Here is a 26828-nt window from a genome sequence, read left to right on the forward strand (position 1 = left end):
GTGATACAGCGGAACAGTCTGAATGACTGCTCTAAGGTTACTGGGTCTGATCACATGAGCCCTGCATGTAATCTGTGCGTCTTTGTTCGCAACTGTGTGAACCGTGTGACTACTTTGGTAAGACAGAAAATGGTCACCCTGGAGAATGAGGCTTCTTTCTTTTGCATTCACATTTCTGCTGAAAAAGAACTTAGCAGTCAAAAGCTCTCCCTGTGAAGAGTTCATCTAACTCTGGCATCAGCATATCCCCTCTTAGCTGCTTCTAACGTGCACACAGAAACACCCAAGGGGGAGGACTGTGCTGCCCTTCCCCTTTTCCCCATGTTGAAAGATTAAAAAGTGCATTCCCCATCAAAGGCTGTATTTTTTCTCCTCCTCTTTTTTTTTTTTTTGCAAAGCTTTCTGGCTTTCTCATGGCAGCTCTTCTTCTTTTTATCACGCTCAGGTCTACTGCCTTCCTGCTCTGACACACCAAGTGGGATGAAAGGGAAGAGGATGAACAAAACGAATATTTCTTTATTTATTTATTGTCGGCACACAAACTTTGACAGGAGATGAAACGGTATGAGTTCTTTTGTTGAACATGGCTCAAAGTTTCTGTGTCCTGAATCATTTCTATGCAAAGTAGCTGGAAACAGAATAATAGGGCTAATCTGGGGATTTAAAAACAACAACAACAACAAAAAAAATAAAAATTTTGGAGAGCTTTTTAATATTAGAGTAGTAGAACACCACTGCCAGCAGTAGTAAGAGGAAGTTTGTGAACGAGAGACATCATTAGATTTTCACGTTTCCCGTAGATTAGGAGATGTTATGTTCGAAGGAGCCAGTGTTACATATCCTCGAGCGACAAAGAAAGTATGTAGGCCTAATATTCGTGGTCTCCACAGTCTCCTGAAGAACATGAGTGCTTTGAAAAAGGCTGATCAAAATCTGATGAGACTTCTTTGTCATCATAATTCCATCAAGTTTAAGAAGATCCCCAACACCACTGGATGAAATGCAGCCCCGGGCCACGACAGAGCCACCCGCTGTGTGCTGTACCTCTGATGACGCTTCAGTGAACAGTAGGTGGATCAGCTGAAGGTCCAGATGCGTCTCTCGGGTACTGTGTCAGGTCTGTGCTGGATTTCTTTAGACCTACCGTTTCTTCTTTAGTCCAGTGTCCTCAACATTTTTAAGGACACGCTGCACACCATGCTCAGATAAGCCAACTTTGGTGGGTTATAGCTGTTTGAGAATAAGCCTCCACCTTTGGTGCAAAAAAGCTTTTTAATGCTGTCAGACTGCGTTTTTGGAATTTTGGGAGTTTCAACTAACGAAATGGGAACAAATTATGTGTTTTTGTGACAGGCTGCTGCTAACAAAGAGCCTTAAGATACAATTTAAAACTGGTTCTTTGCTAAGTTGTCTGTTTCCTGTAGACACGTATCAGAGTGCAGTGCATAATCTTTGAAAGACTTTAGAAAGCCTGGAGAACTATTGCTCAAGACGACTTTAAAAGATGACAAGAAAGTCTGACATCTTGGAAGCCAGATATAAAAAAAAAACTGTTCAGTTTAATGTAGTCTGGGTTGTGCTGATACCAAGTAGCTTATGAAGGCTAATACAAGCAGTAGTTAGCACCAATGAATGTTATTCTGACATTTTATTGACTCGATGACTCTTCTTGTGTTAATATTTATTCAATCAGATTTTGCTGTATCTTCAGTATTTAAGTAAAAGCTGTCCAACTGTGATGTGGGTGGAGAATCAGGGTCACACACGTGCATATCCACACATGTACTGCATGCACTCTGAGGAGTGTACACAAGGACATGGGCATTTTAAATCCTTGTGGAACGAAGGTTTTTCCTCTATTTGACTCTGTGAAGTCACTTGGCCACTCATCTCAGGCACTCAAATTGCTGCACTGACTGCATGTTGTTAGTTCAGGTCCTTATAGACACATGAGACATGCAGGCTTGCAGGAGACAGGATGGAAGAAAAAATTGGAGAGATTGAGGAGAACTCATCATTATTCCAGTGTTGGAAACCGTGTCTGCCTGAGTAATGATACCGCTGTCGAAGAGGTGTCCTCTGTTGTAACCGCAGTCAACCTGTACAAAGACTTTCAGGCAACTCTCTTGTGGAGAACACAAACTTTCCTTCAAGTTTTAATTGCGGAAGCTACAAAGTCACAGACGGCACGGGATGATAAGGTAAGCAGGATAAATAATGTTAATAAGTATTACAGTGCTGGGGCAAGCAAATTCTGGCTGTGCAAATGAAGATAAGAAAAAACAAAAAACCAAACAAGCAAAGCAAAGTCCCACAATAATGTGAAAGTCACAGAACACAAGTGGATTTAGAAAAGGGATAAATTCATGTTGCAGCAACACCTGCCGCTAAAAAACTAGTATTGCTTACATAAAGTAACAGAGATGATGAAATCTTTATTACAGTTTATCTTAATCTGAATGGCTATTTGACTATCTCCCTCATAGGAGAGGCTCTGCTGTGTGATCAGCAGCTTGTATGAAGGCTGTCAGAGCACTTGCAGTAGATTTATTAAGATGCTAAAGAGAGTGAGCTACACACATGAGCCTTCGAGCCTGCGAAAGTCATTATTTCAGCAATTAATTATTCATGAATGAAAGCTTAAAAGTAGCTTTGGCTCCAAGCAATTTCACTGAAAGGTCCAGTAGGTTTAAACTCCTTTAACTTAACACAGCAACAGCACTGCCGGCTCTCACCGCTCCCTTTCAAAGTCCTGCTTGTTTATATCAGTGTCACTTGAACAAACACAACTGGTTACACATTCATTTCAAACACAAACCCCAAATTGTGCTGAGGAACAATTAGATTTGACTGGAGGCTTATTGAGATTTAATGAGACGGAATTATTCCTCTATTGTGTTAATTTAGGCTCAGTGAGAAGATGCAAATACAGAAAGAGCTTAAACTCAGCATGGAAACTGTTCAAAGTTGCTGAATGCTTTTCTGGAATTACAGTGAGCAGCACTTTTAGGAACTGTTATTAAAATTGTTTCCACTTGAAAAAGTTTTTTTTTTTTAAATAGAAAACTTTCTTTTCATAGGGGATGATTTCATTTTTGCATTTTAATGTCTTTCAGCTGTTTGTTTCGAGGTTTTCGAGGTTCGCGCATGTTGGGAATAGATGACACTGGGACACTGTGTGATCAACATGCATCCTCGGGTAGGCTATTTGGATCCGCTTTATTGCTCCCTGGAAGCCTATTTCAGGTACTTTCCACACTGCTCCACAGAGAGGAGAGCAATAAATGCTCATCTTTATCAGGAAACGGCTTTGAATCGGCCTCGTTGTTTCATCTTAACGTCAGCACAGTAAGCGGAACCGTGAGGAACTTCTCCAAACCTTCTGTTGTTTGTGTTTCAGAATAAAGGTCTCTTGGAGTAAAGAACGGCGGGCTCTGTCAGGTGCGTGCCTCAGGTTGAGTTTGAACTCGTGCCTAGCGCCACTAATCAGTCATCACTTTGCCACCGTGAAACTGAGTTAACACTGAGCTGACTGTAGGAGCGCGCGTGCCCCAAACAGCTGCCTGACTTTGATGTTCGGAGGCTTTGGGCTTGCCTCACCGTTTAAGCCCAATTAGTCATTAATCAATTCCATTCCACTCGCTGCATGATTCTGCTTCAGGTTTTGGCTCTAACAGGCTCAGTGCCGGAGATGCTGTAGCTCACACTGCCGCTAGAAGAAACGCCGAGGTCCTCCGACTCCACCGGAGCTCCAGAGTGCCGCTCACGGAGCGGAACTGTTCGCGATCAGCGGATGAATGGGACTTTGCGCTGGACCCCGAGCCCGGCTTTGCGCGAAGGTGTGGCGCACAGGCGGTGAGGAAAAGTCCTTTCTTTCTCTGAGAGGCGCGGAGGAGAGCGCACTGCTGTGAGGACGCGAGGCTGAGAGCGGCAGATGTCAGTCCCAAACGCCGCAGCTGCTGTGCCACTGTGCCGGACGCCCGTTGTCGCTTTCTCCTGTTCGTCACCCACTGCTCCCAGCGCGTCCACGTCCCTCGGGGGGAGATTTCGGACGGCTGTGAGGGAGTGCTGCTGCAGACACTAACGGGGAATGCCATGTGTCGCCGCGCGACATAGGAGCTCTTTGTGGGCTGTTCTGCACCGTGGACAGGTGGTGCCCCGTGTGTGTCTGTCCGTGTGTGCGCTCACACTAGCAGAGGGTTCGGACAGTTGTCTGGGGGATGTCAGGCCAGCGTACGAAATCAGCGTTTGCCAGAGACAGGTGCGGCAGGGAGGAGTAGTTTCCAAAGCCCTCCACCGGATCTGGTAACGCAGTAACGAGCTCGCTCTCGGATATTTTGTACCCAGTGAGGAGACACAACGGACTCGCGCTGCTTTCACTCTTCTTGTCCCTGATAGTGAGAGGTAAGTGAACCGAGCTGTCCGGTGTGGAGGTGAGGTGTGGTGCGCTTTGTGGCGCTTTGACGCTTTTCGGGGAAAAATGATTATAGGAAGAAATGTACTCATCAGAACCGAGCCGACCCACGGGACCGGGCTAACCTGGTCTCTGTGCATCAGCGCTACAGTCGCTCTCACTGTACAAATATCATACTGCGTAGCTTGCAGCTACGCACAAAACAGGCGGATTTCTGCTGCCCGCAGCCCGAAGGCGCTTCACCTTCCATCCATCGGTGTGGATTTTCATCGTTAAGGTTTGACTAATTGCATCGTGATGAGGTGTCAGTGCAGCTCAGTCAAACAGGTTCTCCCGGAGGGTTCATTGTGAATTCTTGATTTATCCTCTTTGACTCTGGCGTAAGGCTCAATTACAAAACATCATTTCCAAACCCAGAGTTGCAGAACAGTGGACGCACAGTGAACCCGATTGGTCAGACGGCCCCTCTCTGTGAACTGGTTTGTTTGTGCAGTGAGTGGGATTTGTGTGATTGCATGTTATCTGCTGCTGGTCTGTTCTGAAGTCCTACCCGCTGGGCCCCTAATGTCCACCACTCCTGCCTTCAGGCTCTGTCATCTCCCCCCCCCTCCCTCTGCAGTAGCTGCTGTCTTTACAGTACATTGGGCTAGTTGGCTGGATAGTATCAGAATCACATTTTTGCTTTTGTGCAAGGACCACTACTTCTCAGTAGCTGGCTCCTGGTATCTTGAAGTTCTCCCATTTGGGGGCAGTGTTTTTGTTGCGGTCCCTGTTTCAAATTCAAATTGCTTTTCAGCTTCCTTTTGTCCAAAGCTGAGGTTTGTGGACTGGAAAGTGCAGTCCCCAAGGGTCGAGGCATTCCTATAATAAGCACTGGTGTAAGTGAGGGGAGAGAAGAATAAGAGAGACATCTTGAAAGAGTGAGACAGTGCCCCCGGACCAGTGTGAGGGTAGGCACAGCTAAGAGAATACCAGCACCTCCACTAACCTTTCTGTCGCTACCTTGTCAATCAGCCTTCGAGGACAAGAGCCTCTTTAATTCCTCTTCCTCGAGTCCGGGCTGTCACCCACTCTGACAGCCAGGGCTCGGGGTTGCTGCCGCAGGATGCACACAGTTCCTCTGTCCCTGCTGCTCACATCCTGCTGCACCAGTCTGTTTCAGACCTTTCTTAAGGGATATACAAGTTTGTGGTGAAAAGGACGCAGAGATGATCGTGAACTGGAAACCTTCTAATGTGTCGAGGCATCTTTGACGTGACAGAGTGGGAGCTGTCCTCTTTTTCTCAAGTGCTGACATCCCTTTTAAGGCCCATCACACAATCAGTAATTACAAGACAAATGCTATCACAGGAAATTAATAAACAGGCGGCAGAGGAAATACCGCTGTGATAGGATCTGTAATGGATACAGGTTTTATTTGTTTGGAAGCCATGGACCAAACACCCTGTGAGAGTTTAGGAGAGAAGCATTGTGACGTGTTTATGGAAAAACTGATCAAAATTTAGGTTGTGAACAAGATTGAGGAATGAAAATTATTAAGAGACAGACATTAGAGCTTCCGACAGATAAGGCTAATATAACCGTAAGCATTACTGAAAAAGAAATTAGATTGAACTCGTTAACAGCTTCACAAAAGTGACTTTTGATGGGATTCATAATGAGCTACCTGAGCAGAGCTGAATCCGAGGAGTTTGTGCATGCAGTGAAGGGGGGATAAATGCTTCCTCACTCAGTATATAAATAACTAGACAGTAGGAAGCATTGCTCCTTCCAAGAGAAATGACTCAGTGGGGGACAAGATAGCACAAAGAATTATAAAAGGCAAACATAAGGAAAGCGATTGAAGAAATGGTGTGCCTGATGTTGGAGCTGATGTCCTGAGCACTAAAAGTGATTAGTGGAAAAACCCCAACAGAAGAAAAAGTAATAGATCCGAGTTAGATCCAAACGTAGGAGCAGGATTTTTTTTTTTTTGTCAATGGAGAACTCGGATAACAAGGCTAAATGAAACGAGGCAGGGGGTTAGACTGTTCCAAGGTCCCAGTGCTGATGTCAGTTTTTGGCGGCGTTTTCTCCTCGAAGCTTAACAAACCGCTCACTGGAGCTTGGCTAATCCTTGGCTAGCAGTGCCCAGTGATTTATTATAAAGTTAGCTAATTTAGGGAGATCTGCAATATCCCACCATGCACGCATGCCCTCGACAGATCCACCGTGGTCTGGAGTCGGAATCGCAATTTAGTTATGGGAATTGTTTGTGTGTGTGTGTGTGTGCAGGTCAAAGAGGGAGGCAGAATGAGAGTTTGTCTATGTCTGTCAAAGAGAAACACAAGGACCAGTGTTCTTCATATTGTGTCTGCCTTCCTGTGTATGGACTTTGTGAGAGCATGTGTGTGAGTCAGTGTGTCTGAGCCCTATACAAGTGTGATTCAGCACTGTCCAGCCTGGCTTGAATGGGTGCCCTGTTTGCGCCTCATTTCTGACACCAACAGCCGCTCTGCACCCCTTGCTTCGGGGCAAGTGTTGCACCCTGTGTGCTAAAATAACAGGTGCCTTTATGCAGTGACTTAATCCCTCTTCTGCACCTTCCTCCAGCACCCCGCCGGGGGGGTTACGTCACCTGTGAGACTGGGTCTGCTCCAGCATAGAAATCAAAAACATAGATTAGTCAGACAAAGCTTTGTTTTCCAGATTGGCTGAGGAAAATGTTACGGCATTAAGTCTTACCTCATCAAGGTTTTATTTTTACATTCATTCCATCTGACTGCAGAAAGAAATTTGTAGAAACCTGAAATCTGTGATTAGAAACTAGGATTTGAAAAGCCTTCTTAGACCTCCTTACTGCCGGGGTTTCTTCTTGTTCTTCTGCATCTATTATCTGTTCCTTAAAGGGCACAGATGATTACCCGTGTGCACCATCACGATGAGAGCTACCTGTTTAAAAAAAAAACAAACAAACAAAAAACACCAAGCCATTTTTCTCGAATGATATTGATAACCAGTTCCAGGCATTGCCCTCTCCCAGATATACTCCGGTTGGTTAGACAGTGGTGCTGTTTTCTGATGTCAGGTTTCATAAACTGAATAAATAATCCAGATCGTGTCATGAGGTTTGTTTGGGCTGTCATACATCTTCTTGGGTTTTTGCCAGCCTAGCAGAACTATTCGAAGCATCCTTCGAGGGAGCAAAGCTTTCACCACCTACATCAATCTAGTGTGAGCCTGACAGATGAAATAAGACGAAATACTATTGAGCTGCACGGTCCGGGGGGCTCATGCTAAACCCGGCACCCAGGTCTCTTTTTCTTCTTCCTTTCTCTTCAGAGTACCCCCCCCCCCCCCCCCCCCTCATTACCTCTCGTCACCCCCTCCTCCCCCTCTCGCTCTTAAGTCTCCTTTGGACCTTGATGTCAAGGCCTCTCAGGCAGTGTGGTCTCTGTCTGCAGGCTGTCAGGGCAGGGACACTGCCCACTGGGACCCTGAATGGGACAAATTGACCGTAACAATGTTCCCACTTAGCATGTGGAGCTGGAGAAAGAGAAGGTGAAAAGAAGGGACTGATGATTGAGGGGCAGGCCAGCCAGACCGGGGAGGGTGAAAGTGGGGGTGCAGGCAGGAGGTGTATGAATTGAAAACTTATATTTAATCATGCTGCTCGTATTTTGAAAATCCTGTCATCTCAAATTCTCCCTCCTGCGCGCGCGCGCACACACACACACACACACACACACACACACATATTGCTTTGCTTGTTGTTATTTGCCCAAGGCTACTGCTGGAGTTGCCATAGCAGCAGGATAAACACATCTGCTTGTGACCCTGCGAGCACACACACACACACACACACACACACACACACACACACACACACACACACACACACACACACACACACACCTCATTCTCAGTGCCCAGCTGCCTTTCATGGGTTGGGGGTTTGTCAAGGCTGGCAGTTTGATCTGCACTAAGGTGTTACCACTGCCTCACAAAGGGTCAAAGATCATCCAGCCCCCCCATTAAAATGCAATAAGGCCCACAGCCCAATGGGACCACCACCGCCATTTAATCACACACCGCTGCTCCCTCATCATCTGCTCTCTCCCTTTTATCTTTTAATCACTTGTTTTTCCAGCCCCGTCTTCCTTTCGCTCTCATCTCCCCGTCTTCACGTCTCTTATGCATCCAGTGCAAATAAGCCGAGGCAGCCAGAGTAGATGAGTGTTCAAAGAAGTGAAGCTCGATAGAGTCAATAATAAGCGGTTTTTCAGTGTTCTTTGAAAAGTCTGCCTCGTATAGCCGCTCTCATCTGCAGCCGCGAGCCAGTTTCTCCTCAGAATTTGTAAAGTCTTAATTTCAGGATTTTTTCCGTGCCCTTTAGCTGTGACAGAATGTCCCCGAGAAGAAGTCGGAGTGGGATCGTGTTGTGTAAGCCTGAGGTTGTGCAGTATGGCAGCAACAAAGAATGCAGCAGCTATCACTATAGGCCAAGTGGCTGCTGAATGAAGATGCTTCCCATTGCAAAGCTGCCATCCCATACAGGCTTATTGTATCTCCAAAGGGAGTGTGTGTCTGTGTGTGTGTGTGTGTGTGTGTGTGTGTGTATTCCTGTTTGTGAATAAGGTACGAGCAGCAGATTCTTTCATTATCTGCAACAGTGAGAAAGAGACACTGTCACATGTAAACTGTAAACCAAACCAGGAGCGATCCAGGACTGAAAGACGAGGCAGACAGACGCGATGAAGATGGACACCTGTGTTTGCTTCCCCGATGCAAATAAACAATTTGTGTGTGAGCTCAGTGTTTTCCACAGCCTTTTTGCATTCATACCTTTTGGGGAAATCCAATTGACATAATGCTTTTCCTAGCCCCTTACCCTAACCATGCAAAATGAAACCCTAAACCTAACCATAACCCAATTGTAACCCTGTCACTAAAACCAGACTTTGAGTCTCAAAAATGCCTTCAAACTTGTGGGGACCATGATTTTGGTTCCCGTAAGTATAGTAAACTTCCAATTTTTGGTCCCCACAAAGACATGAATACACACTCTTTGGGTCACTCTCACACTCCTGACGTCTCTGTGTCAACAGAGCCTCCTTTTTTTTAGCAAGAGAAGAAACTAATGAGGGTCTCTGGTCCCAAATACAACACGACCAGCCGACTGAGACTCCCACTCAGAAACGAGCCTCCACAGGCCCAAAGCAAAGAGCACCACATTCAGTGCCAGCAGCAATGCCGCAATTATATTATTTTTCTTCTCTGATGTGATAAAAATAGCAACACTCATTTCTATAATAGCATTCACAGACACATGTTGTACACCTCCTTGGCTAGATCTCCCTTGTTAGGTTGCTATGATAACGAAGAGCATAACTAATAAGGCACAGTTTAACAACTGTGCGGTTGCAGACACGGTGAAGAGGATGCCGGTCACACACATCCTGAATCATTTCCCGCATCGGCACAGCATGAATCTGAAAAAAGCGTGCCCTGCGGGCCGGGCTGGTATTATCCCACTGCTGTTTTATGGCTGATTCATTTCTTTGGGGAACTTCCAGCCCAAATGACTTTATCTGGTTGTTTTATGGCTGCGGAGGAAGAGCAAAAATAAAATCGGTGTTCTCACGTCGGCATTGTCTGAGTCTGCTGCTGACAGAGTTGTTTACGGCTGTTGTTGCTGCAGCTTTTTTGTTTTGTTTTGTTTTTTTGCTCGTGTTGCTCCGGTCTCTCCAGCATCGCGGTTTTAAGTTTCTGACTGTACTCTTTAAAAAAACAAAGAAGTTAATGTCTCGTTGTGCTGCCAAGCTGCCACTTGTTTTGTGCTTTGAGGTAATTAACAGCTTAATGTGCTCGGTGACCTGAGGGAATCAGTCATGCTGAAAAAACAAAAAGAAAACTATGGCTCGCTGGCACCGGGCGGAGGGCAGTTGGCGAGGTGGAGGGGACGGAGCAGAGACTGTGACCTGCTGTCTCTCCTCGCTCAGTAATGGTGAAATGAAGAGAGAGCGGGGAGTGAGTGAGGCAGGGCAGGGTATGGTTTATGGATGGAGCTGCACTGCAAGGTATGTGGGGAAGCTGGGGAGGTGGAAAACAGTTGAAGGGTCTTGAGAGGAGGCTTGTTCAGCCTGTGTTGCTCTTGGAAAGTGGAGGCAAAGTGGGTCCTTCAACATACTTGCCTAAATTAATGGCTCAGAAGCACCAATTAATGTACAGCCTTGCTGTGGGTCTCTGCTGTGCTGAATCAAAGAGGTCTTGCTGTGCGGTGCGTCTGCTCGTCTCCCAACCGTCATGCATGTGTGCACGCGCTCACAAACACCCCCACGCAGTGGAGATTTTGGCCAAGGAAGTCGATCCAATGAGGGAGAGATGAGATGAAAGCTTCACACAGAGCTAACAAAGCTGAATGTCAAGGTTAAAGAACAAAAAGGATGATGATTTGGGGCTTTGTTAATAAGTGCTGAAAAGATCAAGGCAAGGTCGAGTTGGATGTCTCGGATGAGAAGAGCTGAAATAAGGAGTGGAGGCGGGATGAGGACAGAAATCGCAGAATCAGACTGGGACCCATCTGGAGGCAACAGGTCTGATGACAGCAGGCGGGTCCTCGATCCAAGCGTCCCAGCCGTGTGAGACAGCCAGGACGAGAGCCAGGGTCTCCCCTCGTCCAAGACCCCCGGAGACTCGGCCCGTCCACCGGCAATCTGTCCCCTGGTACTTAACCACTTGAGCGTGACAGAGAGGCATGTTTGTTATGATGGGTTATGGATTACAATTGTTCCAGCTGAAAGTGGATGGTTGATTACACGGTATTAGCCACCGCTGTCAGAGATGAGTGGATTCTGTGGGGATGGTAGACGGTCTGTATACCGAGGAGTTATGTGGAAAATGATTTATGGATTTAAGCTTTTTCACAGCAAATCTGTTAATGCAGTAGTCCTGGTCGGAATTCATTAACATTCATTTCGCTTGATATGAGAAGCAGTGACAATAGCAGTCACAAACCAATAAGCCACAAAAGCAAAATAATTGATATCCTACACACATAACACCACCTTCTAAAGCCTGCGTGCTACAATGGAGCTGATGATTGGCAACTGCTCTATGCCGGGTTTCTCTGCAGTTGCTGTGCATTCAGGATACCATAGCTAGCGTGCACACAGTAGCTAGTGGGTCATTTGTATTTGCATGTAAATGTTTTTCACCCCTTGGCTTTGCTGGTGAGGCAATCAGAATGGGGCTCTGTCTGCATCACTTAGAGGGAGGCTGCAGTGACTGACTGTGACATTCAGAGCTCAGGCCGGGCTTCAGCATTTACTTTCATTTGCTTGTTCACTCAAACGTTCGTTTCTGTGGGAAGGAAAGGGCAGAAGACGAGAAGGGGTGGCTTTTAAAAAAAAATGTTGATGCAATATCCAGTCAGTAGATCCTTTAGTCCATGATCATGTTCTCATTATTCATAGCTTGATTTTTCTCTAAACCTCCAAATCGGACCGTGTCATCCTGAATCCTCCTACCTCATCATCACACTCAGGGGGGGCCTGAGCTTGGACCCCTTCTTTGTCCCGTATGGCGCCACCGAGATATACACTCGCAAGATTTCTGTCTCGGTAGGACCAACGTGACACACAACCACACACGCACACCAGCACGCACACCTCCTACATGCCGACGATGGGTACATGTGCGAATGCATGTCCGCACTACGGAGGAGTGTTTGTGCTCGACTCACGCAGCACGTCTCGGGACTTGGCAGTCCGTCAGGCATCTCTCAGCCTCTGTCATTAAATGATGCACGGTCCTGTAGGTCCTTTAGGTTTGGCTAGCTTGGATTCTCGGGTTGCCGAGCGAGGCTCGCAGGCAGAAGAGACACCGACAGACGAGAACAGCGAGGAAGGAACGGATGTGTGGGTGAATGAGTTTGAGCAGGAAAGAAATGAATGGGTGAATAAATGAGTTCCCCCCGCTGCTACTCATTTGTGTATTTATGCCACAAACGTGTCCAATAAACACAGTATTTAAACATGCCTGTTACGATGACCGCAACGTTCCCCGGTTCAGTTTGTTCGCTCTGCTGTATCGATTTTGCGTCTTTGTCTGAGAATGCGAGTCTGTCTCTGAAAGCCTGGGAAATGTTGCTCTATATAGACACAGAATAAACAAAGAAAACATTTACATAGTTTTCCAGTTTATGCTCATGTGTGTTTGATGTCACACTTCAAACATTTCTCTAATCCTACTGTTTGATATTTGAGCCCACATTTGTTTCTGTCTCTTCCTTTTACAATTACGTGATGTTAGTGTGCAGAAAACATTGGATTTTTGCTGCCGTTATGTGCTCTTTCCTTATAAATGCAGTCGCAGTACTTCTTCACTAAAGCTGAAATGTTGAAGTGTTGGTTCTAATTTGATAACGTGGCCGCTGTCTTCTTGTTTAAGGCTCTGGGTGTATTGATTCTGACAAAGCTCCACTTCAGTAACTCCTAAAACAACTGCTCTTTTTGACCTCGCCTTACCTGGCAACATCATCACCATGGTGCCTTGACATCCTGTTGTGTGCATCAACACGCAGCCTACTTGTTACCTGCTGTGGCTGCTCTAACCTTTTCAACAATTATCTGCTTGCTTCTTATAAATAGCCTCGCTTGTTCTGTTTCATTTCAAAACCAGCCACGCTCTCATCTGGCTTTCTGCAGCAGCAGCACAGAGAAACTTGATACCAGAGTTTAAACCGAAGCAATAAACAAGACAGAAAATGCCCGAGCTCCAGCTCTGCAGGCCTGAGATATGTCATGTAGCATGCAACATTAAGGGCGTTGCAACAGAGGAAAAGCTTCCACGTTGTTGGTGTAACAGCAAGAAAAACAGAGCAAAATGATCCGAATCATTATAAAACAGGCAGCCAGTGAGTTCCCTCCCGGATCCACCTCCTGCCTCCTCAGCATTCCTTTCATTTGTAACGCGATTTTTCTTTCTCTTCAATTTTTCTGTTATTGATGAGTCTCAGTGAGTGTGTCTTTAATTGCTCAAGCCCGAGGGTGCGAGCCGAGTGCTTAGTTACAGAAACACTGGTGAGCGCTGCTCCTGCCAAATGTTAAAGATGGCACTTATCCTTGAGTGAGGTTTTAGTTTTTATCGCTTGCCTGCCGGACAGCACCGTTTTGAGCATTTAGTCTTTATTTTTATTTACTCTCTTTTTCTCTGGGCTTGGCTCGTGCCGCTCCACCTGGCACCGGGATCCTCTCTGCGGCCATCGGCACCATTAACCGCCTCACAAAAGTACTGTGGCTTTGAAGCTCTGCAGGGCTGAGGCCGTAATGGGAGGACGGCTCCAGGCTATAATGCCCGGATAGCTCCGGGGCTCCAGTGTTTGCTCCCTGGTTCGGATTTCTGTCCCCTTTCATGACACAAGGCTTTAAAGACATGTGGACCAATTATGGTCTGGCTTGTTATCTACTTTTCCTCATCACCTCCAAACTTGGTTTGATTCAGCTCTGACATCAAAGGTGAAGTTGACAGATGCAGCAATATGGATCGTAACAGCATAAAATGATGCCAGAGTGGTAAGTACATGACAGCGTTGTTGTTATTGTCACTCTCTGGAGCTTTATTCAAGGCAGAAATAACAACTGCTTGACACTCGGTATTTATGGCTGTCTTTTCTTTTAATTGGGTGCATTATGTTCATTTCCTTTGCAGCTTTTCAAATCTAATCAGAAGGCTAATTTACTGTCTTCCGGGCTTTAGCCAGCTGTCTCCCAGCATAGACATTTTCCCCCTTCTTCCATCTTTTCCTCTTCTGTGTGTGTCTCCATTGTTCCTTCGGCTCATTTTTGCAGTCAAAGTGAGCGTGAGTGTGTGAGAGTAGGTGGGTAGGTTAATATGATAGGGTCCCCTGCTTTGTCTGGCAATAACACAACAAGGCAAGTAAAAATGTGAAGAGAATTAGTCGTCTGACAGGTCTGAGTCACCACACAGCTGAGAAGAGCAAGCCACTGTGAGCGCCTTAATGAATGTAATAACACTCCTCTGCTATAACGGCTCTCTATGTGGAGCGCGCACACACACACACACACACACACTTTAGGCACCTGGCCTCTTATTCATACATTAGTACCTAAACAAAATTCCCAAAAAGCAAAACGAGGAAGCTGATTACGTTCTCCGCTCTCACGTCTGCCTGTGTTTTATGATCCGTCACAGCTCAGCGTTTTCTTGCTATTGTCAAGTTCGCTCCCCGCTGCTGATAAGGAGTAATTGCAAGTGCAGCAGTTGACTTGCTTCTTCCTTGAGAGTTACCATCCAGGATGAAGCAGGCTTTGAGACACTTTTTGTCTACATCGGTATCTTTGTCGAGAGGTGGGGAGATTTCGTTTGCATCTGATAATCCCTTTTCACTCCTGAAATTAGTTTCTCTCTCTTGAGGGGAGCACGCAGAAGCAAAATTACAAATTAGCGAGGATTACAAATGTAAAAGTGTGAATCAGAGCAGATAGGGAAATGAGTTGGGTGTGTGTGTATGTGTGTTTCTCTGTGTGTATTTGTGCAAGTGGTTTCTCTGCCAACAGTCAAGGACTCTAGCTGGGATACTCACCTGATTAAAAATGAATAGATCCCTGGATGGTGGAATCAGGAGGAGGGGAGGGGGGAATGTGGAGTGGCAGCCGGAGGACTCTTTAGTCATCACACACACACACACACACACACACACACACACACACACACACACACACACACACACAAGGTTGGCTCAGTGGCTCATTAATACACCTTAGCACCACCGGCTCCAGCAGGCAGCTAGCCAACTTCTGAAAAAAGCGTTGAGACGCTGCCACCGAAGGCCGCCCTTTGCTGGGTGGAGGGATAGACCGAGGCCACTGGCAGGTTTCAGGTATCACTCATTAGTACCCAGGCAGAAACTAATGAAGAGCCTGGAGAGACACAATGACACAGACAGAGAGAGAATGAGACACAGTTCCTGAAACGTCAACATGAGCGCGAGCACTCGTGCGCTCGCCGACACAACCGTTTTCACCGAGGAGTCGATATTCGGTTAGACTCGAAGGTTAAGGAGTGCCCGTGCAAGTGAACACGGTGATAAATCTCAAAGCAGAACACAGAGTCGTCCCTGTATTTTGGTGAACTAGTTCTCTTTCATCACCAAGTGCCAGGGGACGCAGACACACAGGGGAGGCTAGTAATAGAAATAACCTCAATCTTTGCTCGTAAACACATCTCGTGTTTTTAGGCGTGTCCCAGACCTCCGTCCACCTCCCTCAGCAGCCCGCATCAGTGTGATTAAGGAAACAACACTGATTTTATCACAGCACTCTCCGAGCTAAAGTACCTTTATGTATTCAGAGTACAGGTACACGGCGTTGTGATCGTCAGGCGTCTCAGCGGTCCCGTTCAGAGGTTGCTCGTTTTTAAGGCTGTACGGCCAAGGCAACCGGTTTCTCCTCCAAACCCTCCTGAGACTCTAATTCTTGTGCATCTCATTAACGTGACCGATTGAGCACTTGGAAAGAGCGGGCCATGGTTTTGGAGTAACGAGGCAAAGCGTTTGCTGGCACACGAGTGTGAAAAATCAGAATGCCCACTCACATTGAGTCATTTTTGTCTTAGATCATCCCGACGGCTGCAAGGAGCCCTTTGACATCTCATTCTGTGTCAGAAATGGATTCCCATCTTATTTAGATGGCGACTGAGCCCGTGTGGACGGATTTGTGTGTCCCTCTGCCTGCTCGTTGTTTCGGTTTCTCCGTGCTCGTGACGGTTATGGTGTCGTAGGTTTTAATGCATTAATTACCATCTTAATTAACAGCATTCTTCATACAGAGTTCAGTGAATTTAACTGAAATGACCACAGAGACCATCCACAAAACCCTATGTGAGATCATGTACATATTCTGTACACAGATACTCAGATTCAGAGATTTTTGGGAGGACAAGCAGAGTTGTCCTAGTAGCAGGCTGTTTTTATTGTCTATGTTTGTGAGATGGGTCAAAAGAATAAAATACCCAAGACAGTCCAAAAAGGGGAAAAAAGAGAAAACGCCATATTTATAAGTAGAAAATGACTTTCTTGGTGTTGTGAATCCACTAAGTGGTGTCCCTGAATGGGTGAAAAAAGCAATAAGATTTAACGTGTATGGCATTTTTGTTATAATTAGATGTGCTGAGACTGTTTAAAATGCAGGCAGGCTTCAGAGGGAAGGAAAGCACAAACCCTCAGAGCCATCGCTGCTGTTTCATTACAGCTGGAACACAACATACTGCGAAGAGGAAACGAAGACTGAAATTCTCACCCTGACCAGTGTTTTATCCACAAATATATAGTTTCAACTGTTATTTATCTTTTATGTAAACTACTGCAAATTCCTACCATTACTGTACTCTTAACATAGAACAGAGATCCTATCATTCGAGGGCCGGCTTTATTTATAGAGCAGGGGACAAATTTAGGAGCAAGAGTCAAGTTTATTCTTTAAATGTCAGAACCCCCCCCCCCCCCCCTCGCTAACCCACCTGAAATGTTACAGCCAAGGAAAGACAAAGAAAGCTGCATTAGAGAGACTTGGTGTTTGTATTAAACAGAATCAGCAGTTAAATCATTCCCTGAAGGGGGTGAGTGAAACTAGCCAGAGTGTCAGCCTTCAAAAATCTGTTATTCCAGGAGAATTGAGAGAATGGGCCAGGATCTCCTGCTAATGTAATGGTGTGTGTCAGAATGTGAAATTCTGCCTGGCACTTTAACTGGGCAGTAATAGAGTTTCTGCCTAAAACGGGTCGTGCCTTTTGTGAGAGGCCTCGATAATATCAGATCAGGCTTAAGGCTCCAACCCTCTCATGGACAACCCATTGAAATCAGGGCATAATTATATGGCCTCTGCACAACCTCCACCTACACACAGCTGCAAAAAGACCGGACCTCAGGAAGCTTAAATTGATAAAAACGTTATAATTAGATGACGAGTTGCATAAGCTGCTTTTATAATGGGATATTCTTACAAACGGCACACAGACTCGATTATACTGTAAGAATTAAGATCAGCGACAAGCAGCAACTAAACCTTTAGTTAACTAGAATTCATAATTTAAATTTTCTGAATGTTTTTAATATGTTTATGGTGGAAATACTAAAAAATCATTTCAGTTGAGTTTCTATGATGTCTTTTAGCTGGTTGTGCCAGTGCCTCACCCACCCCTCGCGCTCCTCTCAGCACATTTATGGTCCTGGATTGCTGTTTGCTTGTGTGGCTCTCCAGCCGTATTATGGGAATTCAACCAGTGCACAGAAGCTATAAAGTCACACTTAGTCTGAGTACTCAAAAACGCCAGCAGCATGCTGCCTGTCGAATGAAAGAAGCACAGACAATGGCTGCATGAGACAGCGTCTTTAACACTCGGTTTCTCATCAAACGCTGAGCTGACATCGCCTCAAAGAAGAGCAAAAGTGGCCCGCGTGATTGGTTGTTACGTATAATTTCAACCCACCCCCCAAGTGCCAGCAGTCGGTGGCAACATGTAGCTGTGCATCAGCTCCGAGTAGAAGTAACAATGCAGTACCATGCTGAGCCAAAACCAGCAGTACCACTGGATGTGGAAAATTTTAACTAAGCTGTTGTTTGGTTCATGTCGGGAGGATGTGAGTCATCCCAGGTCTGATACACCAGTCCTCCGGTTTCACTGTGTTTTGTCTCCATCCTGCACGACTGACCTGACAGTGTGACAGGAGGTGATGGCTTCACTGTTCCACTGAAAGTACAGGCTCAGTGTCAGTGAATGTGCCCTCACTTATGACTGTGGGAGTTCAACTGGAAGAAGACCAGTAAAGCCAGAGAAGCCTTGTTCCTCTCCAGAGCGATCTTTGTGCAAATCTGAAGACCAGGAGAAGCAAAACACTTGGTTTTGTCTCTCAGTGTGTGCACTGTGTATGAGCTGGAGTGTCTAACTGACCTGGAACCCTCTCCTCTCCTCTCCTCCCTCTCCTCTCCCACAATTCCTTCTTGTTCTCTCTGTGGGCGTCAGCTGGGGTACAAAAAAGGAGAAGGGCCTGGGCCACTTCCAAAATGATTTCCATTGCTGCATAAGTGCGTTTGGAAGAATGCAGCTTGGTGCATGCCAGGAAAAGAAAGAAATAAATGACCCTAGAGCGAGAGCTCGAAGTGGGCCAATCGAAGTTTGGTCAGAGGAAGAGCGTGGCTGCCTCTTGCCAAGGCCCAGCAGGGCAAATTGAAGAATTTGAAGCAGTGGAGAACAGCATGATGTAGTGAAGGAGAAAAGCCCGAGTAAGTGGGAAAGATTGCTGGAGTTTAGAAGAAGGCCAAGCCCAGTTACAGTAGAGCTTTGAGTAGCAGGCCACGAAATTAGCACAGAGGAGAGGAGAAGGAAGATAAAGGCGCCAAAATACCGATATTCAGCAGAACTAAAGGAAGCAACATCAATGTGTGTGAGGGACGGACAGAACAGGAGCTAAGGGGAAAGCCACGTCCCCCCTTTGTATGTTTGTAATCGTTTCAGCCTGTGCATGTTCTCGTTCCCCTGTTGCTTCTGCAATTATCATCACAAGACCAGGGGCGCTTTCCCTGAAGTTAGAGTGTCTGAGACACTTGGGTGGCTTGATAGAGTTTGACACCTAGCGGCGACAGGGCCTAGAGACACCACTTAGTTAATTAACCAAGAAGACTGAGAGTGATTCTCTGGGCTGATAAACAGGAATTAGATGAACGTGTTCTCCCCCCCATGGGAGAAACTCTGGAGAGAAAAATCCTGCAGGTAGTTTCAGGCTGTTTGCTTTTCTCCCAGCAACAAAGGCTGGGAATCTTATCGACACTGAAAGGCGGGAGGGAATTTTTTACGGAAAGATGAGAAGTCTGCCTTATCAAGAGCCGATTCTTTGACTTCATGTTTCTGCATATTGTCTGTCATTTGTGGGGATTTCGTCGCCACGCTTTGCATTTATAGACACTCCCTGTGGCTTTGGGCTGTTGTAGTCGCTCCTCCGCAATGCAATTCCTGAGAGAAATATACACACTGGTGTTTAGGTGCATGTCTCCCTGCCTGTGAGGCTGTTTTTATGCAACAAGGCGGCTGACGAGCGCAGCAAATAGACGACACAGGAGCTTGGGCAGACAAAGCGTGCTGGGTTCTCGTAAACCGATGGTGGAAACGATTAACATCCACACCTTCCCCAAACGAACCCCAACTGCTTCCCCACCGCCTCATTTATTCTCGCTTTCAGTCTGCGGGCCTCATTTTCACTCTGGAAGGAAGGCGGTGCGTAATTGTTTTAAAAGCAACACTTTGTCTCAATCTTTTTAACATTTTTTTCCCATCGTAATTAGTATCTTAATTTTTCATGGCAATTTTCTCAAATCCATGTCTCCTCCTTGTGCCATAGTGCCAGCAAATTAGGAGTATGATAAGCCAAAAAAAAAGAAAAGAATTCTACCTTGTGTGTTTTATCCGCCCCACTGTCTGCCTGTCTTGTCTCTTTTTTTACAGCTGTATTTTCTGAGCAATGTCCTGTGGTTTTGGGGAGACAGATAATGCCATGTGGGGGGAGGTTACTGCTGTGTCACTGCTGACTCCAGCACACACGCTGCAGACTGTGCAGACATCCCGTGACCTCTTATCCCTTCACGGCTGCACACAATTGGCCTTCCTGGTGCCATACATCGCCGACTCCCCGTGCCCTGACATTTTAGCTTTGCCCTCCTATTTGCCCCGTCTCTTCTCGTCCATCCGTTTCTGCCGCAGTGCCTCTTTCACATAGTTAGCTCGTGCTTAGCTTTAAGCCTATGCGCTTCCACCCTTTTTTAATCACTTCCTGTGCACTTTGCATTGTTCTCCATATTTTTTCCCCCTTATTTAACCTATTCACTTGCCCACGCTCGGTGCGTTTTCGCCACCACAGCTCAATTGCGTCTTAAATCATGAGATTTTCACCTCGTGCTTGCGTGACTGCCGTGTATGTCTGCTGATCTAAACATTTTCCTTTATTAGACAGGGTGTTGTTAGGTTAGCTGTGCAAATTGGCCTTATAGAAAAGGAGGCTGTATTGTTCATTAAGCTGCCATGTCAGTAATAGCTACCTTGCGCTGGCTTTTGTTCCCCTCAGAAGTAATTGCTACCAAGGAGATTAAGCAATGATATTACAAGGGTGAGGGCATGGGCGTGTCATCCGTCAGCCATCTCTGAGTGCGTCAATAGAATAAAATGGATCTGCTGTAAAGCATAATGTGGCATTTTCTGAAGCGTCAGTGTTGCTTGCAGGTAAAGTGAAACAGATCAGGTTTCAGGTTTTTGAATTTGACTGTTGAAAGATGTGATTACTGGGGTTTCCATGCTTTCCTCGACTCTGTACTGATTTTGTCTCATTCCACATATAAAAGGGGGTTTTTCCTTCCCACTGTCGCCAAATAAGTGGGGTCTTTACCTTACAACATAAAGCGGTTTGAGGTGACTGTTGCTGGGATTTGGTGCTATATAAATAACAGCGAGTGAATTGGCGTGAAAACCTTTTAATCCTGGGAAACTTTTGGGGAAAAAAAGAAAGAAATGCTGTGACTTTATTTTTGCTTTCACAACAAGGTCAGCTTTGAAGAAGGAAAAATTTAGATTTCACTGCAAACACAAATGTGCGAAGAAACACAACCACCACCCACAGCGCCTAGACTCGGCTTTCTCCTCACACACAGCTTCCTCCTTCACTCCGCCTTTAGCTTTTCTCGCTGTCAGTTGTATATTAAAGTGGCATAAAACAGAGCACAAAGCAGGTCCCGAGTGCCCGGGTGCTTGAATAGCTTGATTTTAATTCTCAGGGAGACATAGTGTCTTGGCCTGCCAAGTGCAGACACATCACAGCCTGGCCCCACCTCTTTAAAGCAGTCTACTGTACACAGTGTCCACTGATAATGACATATACTCTGCATCCAACAGATTCAAGTCTTTTCACTTCTCCTCCGTCGCTCTGAGCCGACTCGCTTTAGAGCCCGGCTCTGAGAAACGCATTTAGAAATGTGCCGTGCCTCTCGCTCTTTCTGACACAAAAACACACGAAACCAAAACGTGACATATCTGCGTACCGCAGCGAGGCTTCGGTTAATTATCACTACACTCTGAGGTGAAAAGAAAAGGGACAGACAAAGATGCCGTGTGACTATTTGCCCCTCTGCCGATCTCATTTAACTCTGCGTCGCCTCACGAACGCGTCAGAGCATCTGCTGATGGCACCCTGCCCTCTCCGTGGGAGATGAGAGCGGCTGGCAGAGGGTGCTTCACTGCAGGGCTCCTTTTCTATTCGCTGGGCATCTATCACATCCCCACTTAAGTCCCAGTGCAATTTACAGTTGAAATGCAAACACTCCAGCTGTGGGGAGTTTGACAGGATGTGAGTGCTTTTAAATACGGCCCCTTTTCTTTATTAAACACCACTCAGGTGAGACAAAGACATAAACAGACGCTCACAGAGCTGGAATAAGTTCACTTTCGAGTGTTTTTATTATGTGAATTTCCTGCACTAGTTTGGCTTATTCGTGGCTCAGCAACTTAAGCCTCCATTAGCCACCCAGCTAGTTACTGAAAGCAGGCCATTATCTGGGAAGAGCCGCTAACAATAGATGATTTCTTGCAGCACATATTTACAGTCTAACTCTGTAATTGATTTTTATGTAGGCAGTTATGTTGACTCTTCCTGATTGAGTTACAGTAATTAGACTGGCATGCGATTAGGAATTTGCATCACATTTAACTCTGACAATTAGGAGGTCTCCGCACGCAAAACAGATGTCTAGGAATCAAACGCCGGCTTTGCTGCTGGCCATCGGCCATCCTAATTGACCTATCAGAAGGCACCTTGGGTCCAAACCCCACTTAACTTAGTGGATGCTGCAGAAAGGAAAGTTTATTTGTTTGTCCATGACGCCGTCTTCTCGTGGCGATAAAGCAGGATTGCAGAGCTGATGCTGCTCTGTGGGCTTTCAAAGCGGGGGTAATTTTGTTTGGCGGTCCAACGAGGTTCAGAGGTGTGGGGAGAGAAACTTTACTGCACTGCCAAAGGACAGGGAACCGCTGTTGCGCAAAGTTCCCTAACGTGTGTTTTGTTTGGCCGCGCAGCCCAACAATACATATGACTCCCATTTATCCTGTTAACTTAACCTCCCTACTCCTCTCCCTCTCTCCTGTACAAAGTTAGTACAATTCCCCGAGGGCAGAATCATTTCTCATTAAAGAAACCAAATCAGCCTCAAACTGCCAGGGCTTCGACAGTGAGCACATATTACCGAGGCACAGGATAACCCACCTTTTCCCAGACTTCCTCTACAACAACAGTTCTTCCCGAGTGAGGTTGTGAATGAAACTCCGAGGATTTTCCTGTTGCTCTTGTCTCTGCTGGGAAAAACAATCGTCTCGGGATGTTTGCAAACCCAGAAACATCCAGGCGTCTCCGAGGAGCATTTAATTTAGCCGTGTGTCAGGCTGTAAGACCGGGGAGACCTCAGTCCCTCCCCTCTCCATCTACCGTGACCCTCGCTCAAGATGGCCCGATGGCTCCTCTTAGCGCCGCTGGTTTGAGGTGGGAGGGTCCGTCCGACTGTCATTCCAATTTAATATTGGATAAGCAGAGGTCAAAGGTCATGTTTACACAGCAGCTCTTACATTTCCCACACGTCATGTCACAAGTGAGATATATGGGAGGCTGCGTAGGAGAAAGGGAAGCTCAGCTCGAGGCGTCACGTCCACTTCCACCCTTCTCGATTGCTGTCGCTTAGCCCTGCACCCCCTCCCCCAATCTGCCCGTCTCTCTGCATCTCACTTAAATTACGCTAACGTGCAGAGACGGGTCTCACCTGCAGCGCGACATCTGCTAACTGCCATAAAATTCCAAATCCATAAGCGAACTTTAATATTAGCATTTAAATCGAGCGAGTCACCACAAACGCTTTTTTCCCCCCTTTGGCATTCCCAGCGGCTTTTCCAGGCCACGGGGGAAGCACGATAGCCAACACTGTCTGTTCTGTGATATGATACAGAGCTGTCATGATTGATTCCCATGCTGCCGTGACTCTGAACCTAAATTAAGCAGGATCTGTATCCATTCTGAACCTCTGTCAATCCTTCACCCCCCCTTTTTCTTCGCTCCTTCTCTCCCACCGTCGGTGCTGTTTGCCATCGTCTGTGGTCTGCTGGCGGTGTTTTGGACTTTTAACTGAGTCTGAGATGAATGCTAAAAATGTGCAGGCGGTTGCAGACCCATGCTCAACAGCGGTTTTGAGGAGTCAAAGTCAAGGGAGAAACTTTTTGCTGAGAAAAGTTTTTTTGAAGTCCTGAAGATTACAGAGAATATATCTATGATTCTTTTTTTTTTTACCCTTTAATCCCTCTTTCAGGTTAAGAAGGGGAAGCCCTTTATCTTTCCGTGTGTGGAGGAGAGAGAAGGACAGAATAAATTGAAGGGAATGCTGGAGGTGATGGCGGAGACGATTGGCCAAAGTGGTCTGTGTGAGTCACACAGATCAAGGTCACATCACTGACTTTTGTGGGTGACCGCCGCTTCATTAACTCCATGATTCTCTTGCAGACCTCCATCTTTCTGTGTGCGTTCGTGTGCAGCGTGTTTGTGAGTCTGTTTGTGCTTTCTTTGCATGCGTGTCAAGAGTCTGATAGAAGGTTGTTGATAATGAGAGAGACAGCATCAGGACAGATGTAAGAGGAGAGCAAAGTGAGTGAGGAAAAGTAGTTTTTGCTCTCAGCTGCTTGACGCAGACCCCCTCCTCCCTTCCAATATCCTATTCCCTTCGTCCAAACTGAAGAGAAGGGCTGCAGGCGGAATAAGCAGACAGGCCTTTGATCTCCAAGATGATGGTTACCAAAACCTCTCTTCCCTCCTCTCTCTCTCTCTCTACAGCCACACCACGTCCTCCACAGATATGTGCCTAATCACAGTCTAGCCAAGCAATGATGCACCCACCACCTCTCTTTTCTTCGGCCTGTCTTTCTGTCCGCGCGTCTGTCTTTCCCGTGACCGTTTATCCGACGCCGCTCCATTTCCTCACGTCGCCTCCCTCCGTCTCGTCTCCCTCACGCAGTGAATGCGATTGGAGTAAACACAAGTTGTCACCGGTGCAGCCGGAGAAATCGCGCATCCCGTCGGCTCGCTCAGAAGCCAGTGTTGAGCGTGAGGAGCGGCTGGCAGGCAGGTGGAATCGTTGGTAATAAACAAGGAGGGTTTGGCTTTCTTTGAAAAAGAAGAGTTTCATACCTGCTTGAACTTGAAATTGTTTTAGGCTGTAAAAAAAATTCGCAAAATATCCCTTTTATTTGTTCAGTCAGTCTGCAGAGCATGAGACTGTCTCTCAAAGTCACGCATCATTTTGTCCCTGATTTATAGAAATCATCCCGGACTTACTTTCAGTGGAACAAATCGGAGGTTTAAGCCCAAGAATCACATTAAAGACGCATTAAAGACGCATTAAAGACAGAAACTGTCCTAATTCCCTTATTTTATTTAAATTCATTTCTCAACAAACTGTGTCCGGTCTGAGGCCGCCTGTTAGCACGTCATATTTAAAACAGTGAGTGAGCAAGCATTTGGATTGTTCTGCTCTCGGTAAAAACAAACTGTCATTATTTAAGATTACAGGAGCCTGGAGGCTATTTCTGAAATAATGACTCCACAACTGTGACTGTCACAAACTGACAAACTTTATTATGATGAGCAATAAAAGATCTCACACCCTCACTTATCTGCACAAAGAAAAGCAGATTTTCTACACGATGTCTGGTTGTTGGCACATTGTTTTTGCGGTTTGACGAGAATACAAACCCGAGCTTGTGATAATTATAAGAAAAAGCAATAATTAGAAGAGCGGGTAAATTAATATAATGTCATTAGTTCAGCCAAACTAGGAGCAGAGAGCGGCGCTGTAAAGTGCTCTGCACGTAGGTGCATTTCAATTGGTATTCCTCCCATTCACAGCAATAAAAGCAGGTTCGTGCTGTCAGGATTCAAGTGGGATAGCCGGGATTAGAGGGTAGATGGCCCCTCTCCTTCTCACTGCGTGCAGGCCTCACTCTACCTTCACTCTGCCTCCTCCTTCCTATCTGTGCTTCGTCCGTATGCTGTGGGAGTCTTGTTTAGACCTTGCAAAGCCCCTGATTAGGGGTCTGTACAACAGAACAGCTGTGAGCTCTGTTTTTCTCATTTTAGCCTGGATGGAAGTGGATGGACAGACAGAACACTGAAAGCATGATAAAAAAAGATATTAAAGGTGATGGAAGCAGCAGGCACAGTACTCATCCGCCATTAACTTAAAAACATGAGTGAAAAACTGTAGTGGATCAGGTGACACAGTTATTGCCCACACATGTTCATGATTTCCATTTGTTAGGCTGGTATGTTAGTCAGGGGTCGGGGTTATCATTCATTTTTGTTTTATGTCATATATGTACACACTTCAAAGAGACTAATCTGACCTCAGTAATCACACCTGTTCTCTATAAAATAAGGTAAATAATTCCATATTTGAAGTCAAACTCATAGTGACTGAATATCTTCACCTGTTGGACGTTTTCTCCCACTGAAACAAGCACGCGTTTTGAGGGAAGCATAGAAGCCGACGCAAATGCTCCGATCGATACTTCATGTTCTGGTATTTGTTCAAAGCCGTGTGCGGGCTTGTTAAAGAGGCATTTAACAATGTCCGACTTTTATCAATTACAGTTTTTGCTATCTGGAAAATGGAAAAAGCAGGAGCACAGGTTCAGAGGTTTAGACTGCAGAGTCTCTTTTAATACGAGGACATCGATTCACTGAGATTTCATTTGCTCACAGTCAATGGGGAGTGAACAGCGGTCAGCAGGGATAAAGTCTGACAGTGGGAAGCCATGCGTATATTTGAATGTTATTGTCTCAATCGGGCCTTATTGAGTCACTGATTTTCAATTCCAGCTATGCCGCCAAAGAAAAGCGTGGAAATGCTGGTGGTGGGAGCAGGTGACCCTACAGGCGAGGTGTTAGAGAGATGGAGGCATTACATCAGACAAAGTGTATCTACTCTTCGTACTGATGTGACCTGACAAACAGGTGTTTTAAGCCTTACCTGTCCCGCAGTCCCAGCTCACACGTGCACACCATCAATTTAAGGTAAAGGGAAACTGATAGGGAACAAAATCTCCAGAGACGAGGCTACCGTGTGGATAAGTCGCTGATCGAGTCTCACCTTCCCTCAGATTAAGCTCATTCCAGCTGCTATCTCACTCTCTTTGTTCTTAAGATTATTACCTTTTCACATCTACTCCCTCCCTCCTTTCTCCCTCCCTCCATCCTCTAGTCTGGCTTCTTCTCTTTTTCCTTTCTTTGGTCTTTCTGTGAAATTTCCATATTTCATCAAACTTTGGCAGAGGGCTTTTCCATTCT

General features: G+C 46.1%; 1 protein-coding gene across 2 annotated transcripts in view; it reads left to right on the plus strand.

The window, feature by feature from the left end:
* The first annotated feature begins 1843 nt into the window (after nt 1-1843).
* sema6bb (sema domain, transmembrane domain (TM), and cytoplasmic domain, (semaphorin) 6Bb) overlaps nt 1844-26828 on the plus strand; it is a 134643-nt gene continuing 109658 nt past the window's right edge. Inside the window, exons 1-2 of one of the 2 annotated variants that reach the window (XM_040040496.1) lie at nt 1844-2201; nt 3117-4404. Coding sequence is in view for 1 of the 2 variants with exons in the window: in XM_040040495.1 (XP_039896429.1) it covers nt 2194-2201 (8 nt within the window). In the remaining variant the exon portion in view is untranslated. The remainder of the gene's footprint in view (nt 2202-3116; nt 4405-26828) is intronic. The other variant, XM_040040495.1, reaches the window with a different exon arrangement.

The sequence above is a fragment of the Simochromis diagramma genome, unplaced genomic scaffold (genome assembly GCF_900408965.1).
Source record: "Simochromis diagramma unplaced genomic scaffold, fSimDia1.1 OVJJ01000026.1, whole genome shotgun sequence".
Lineage (NCBI taxonomy): Eukaryota > Metazoa > Chordata > Actinopteri > Cichliformes > Cichlidae > Simochromis > Simochromis diagramma.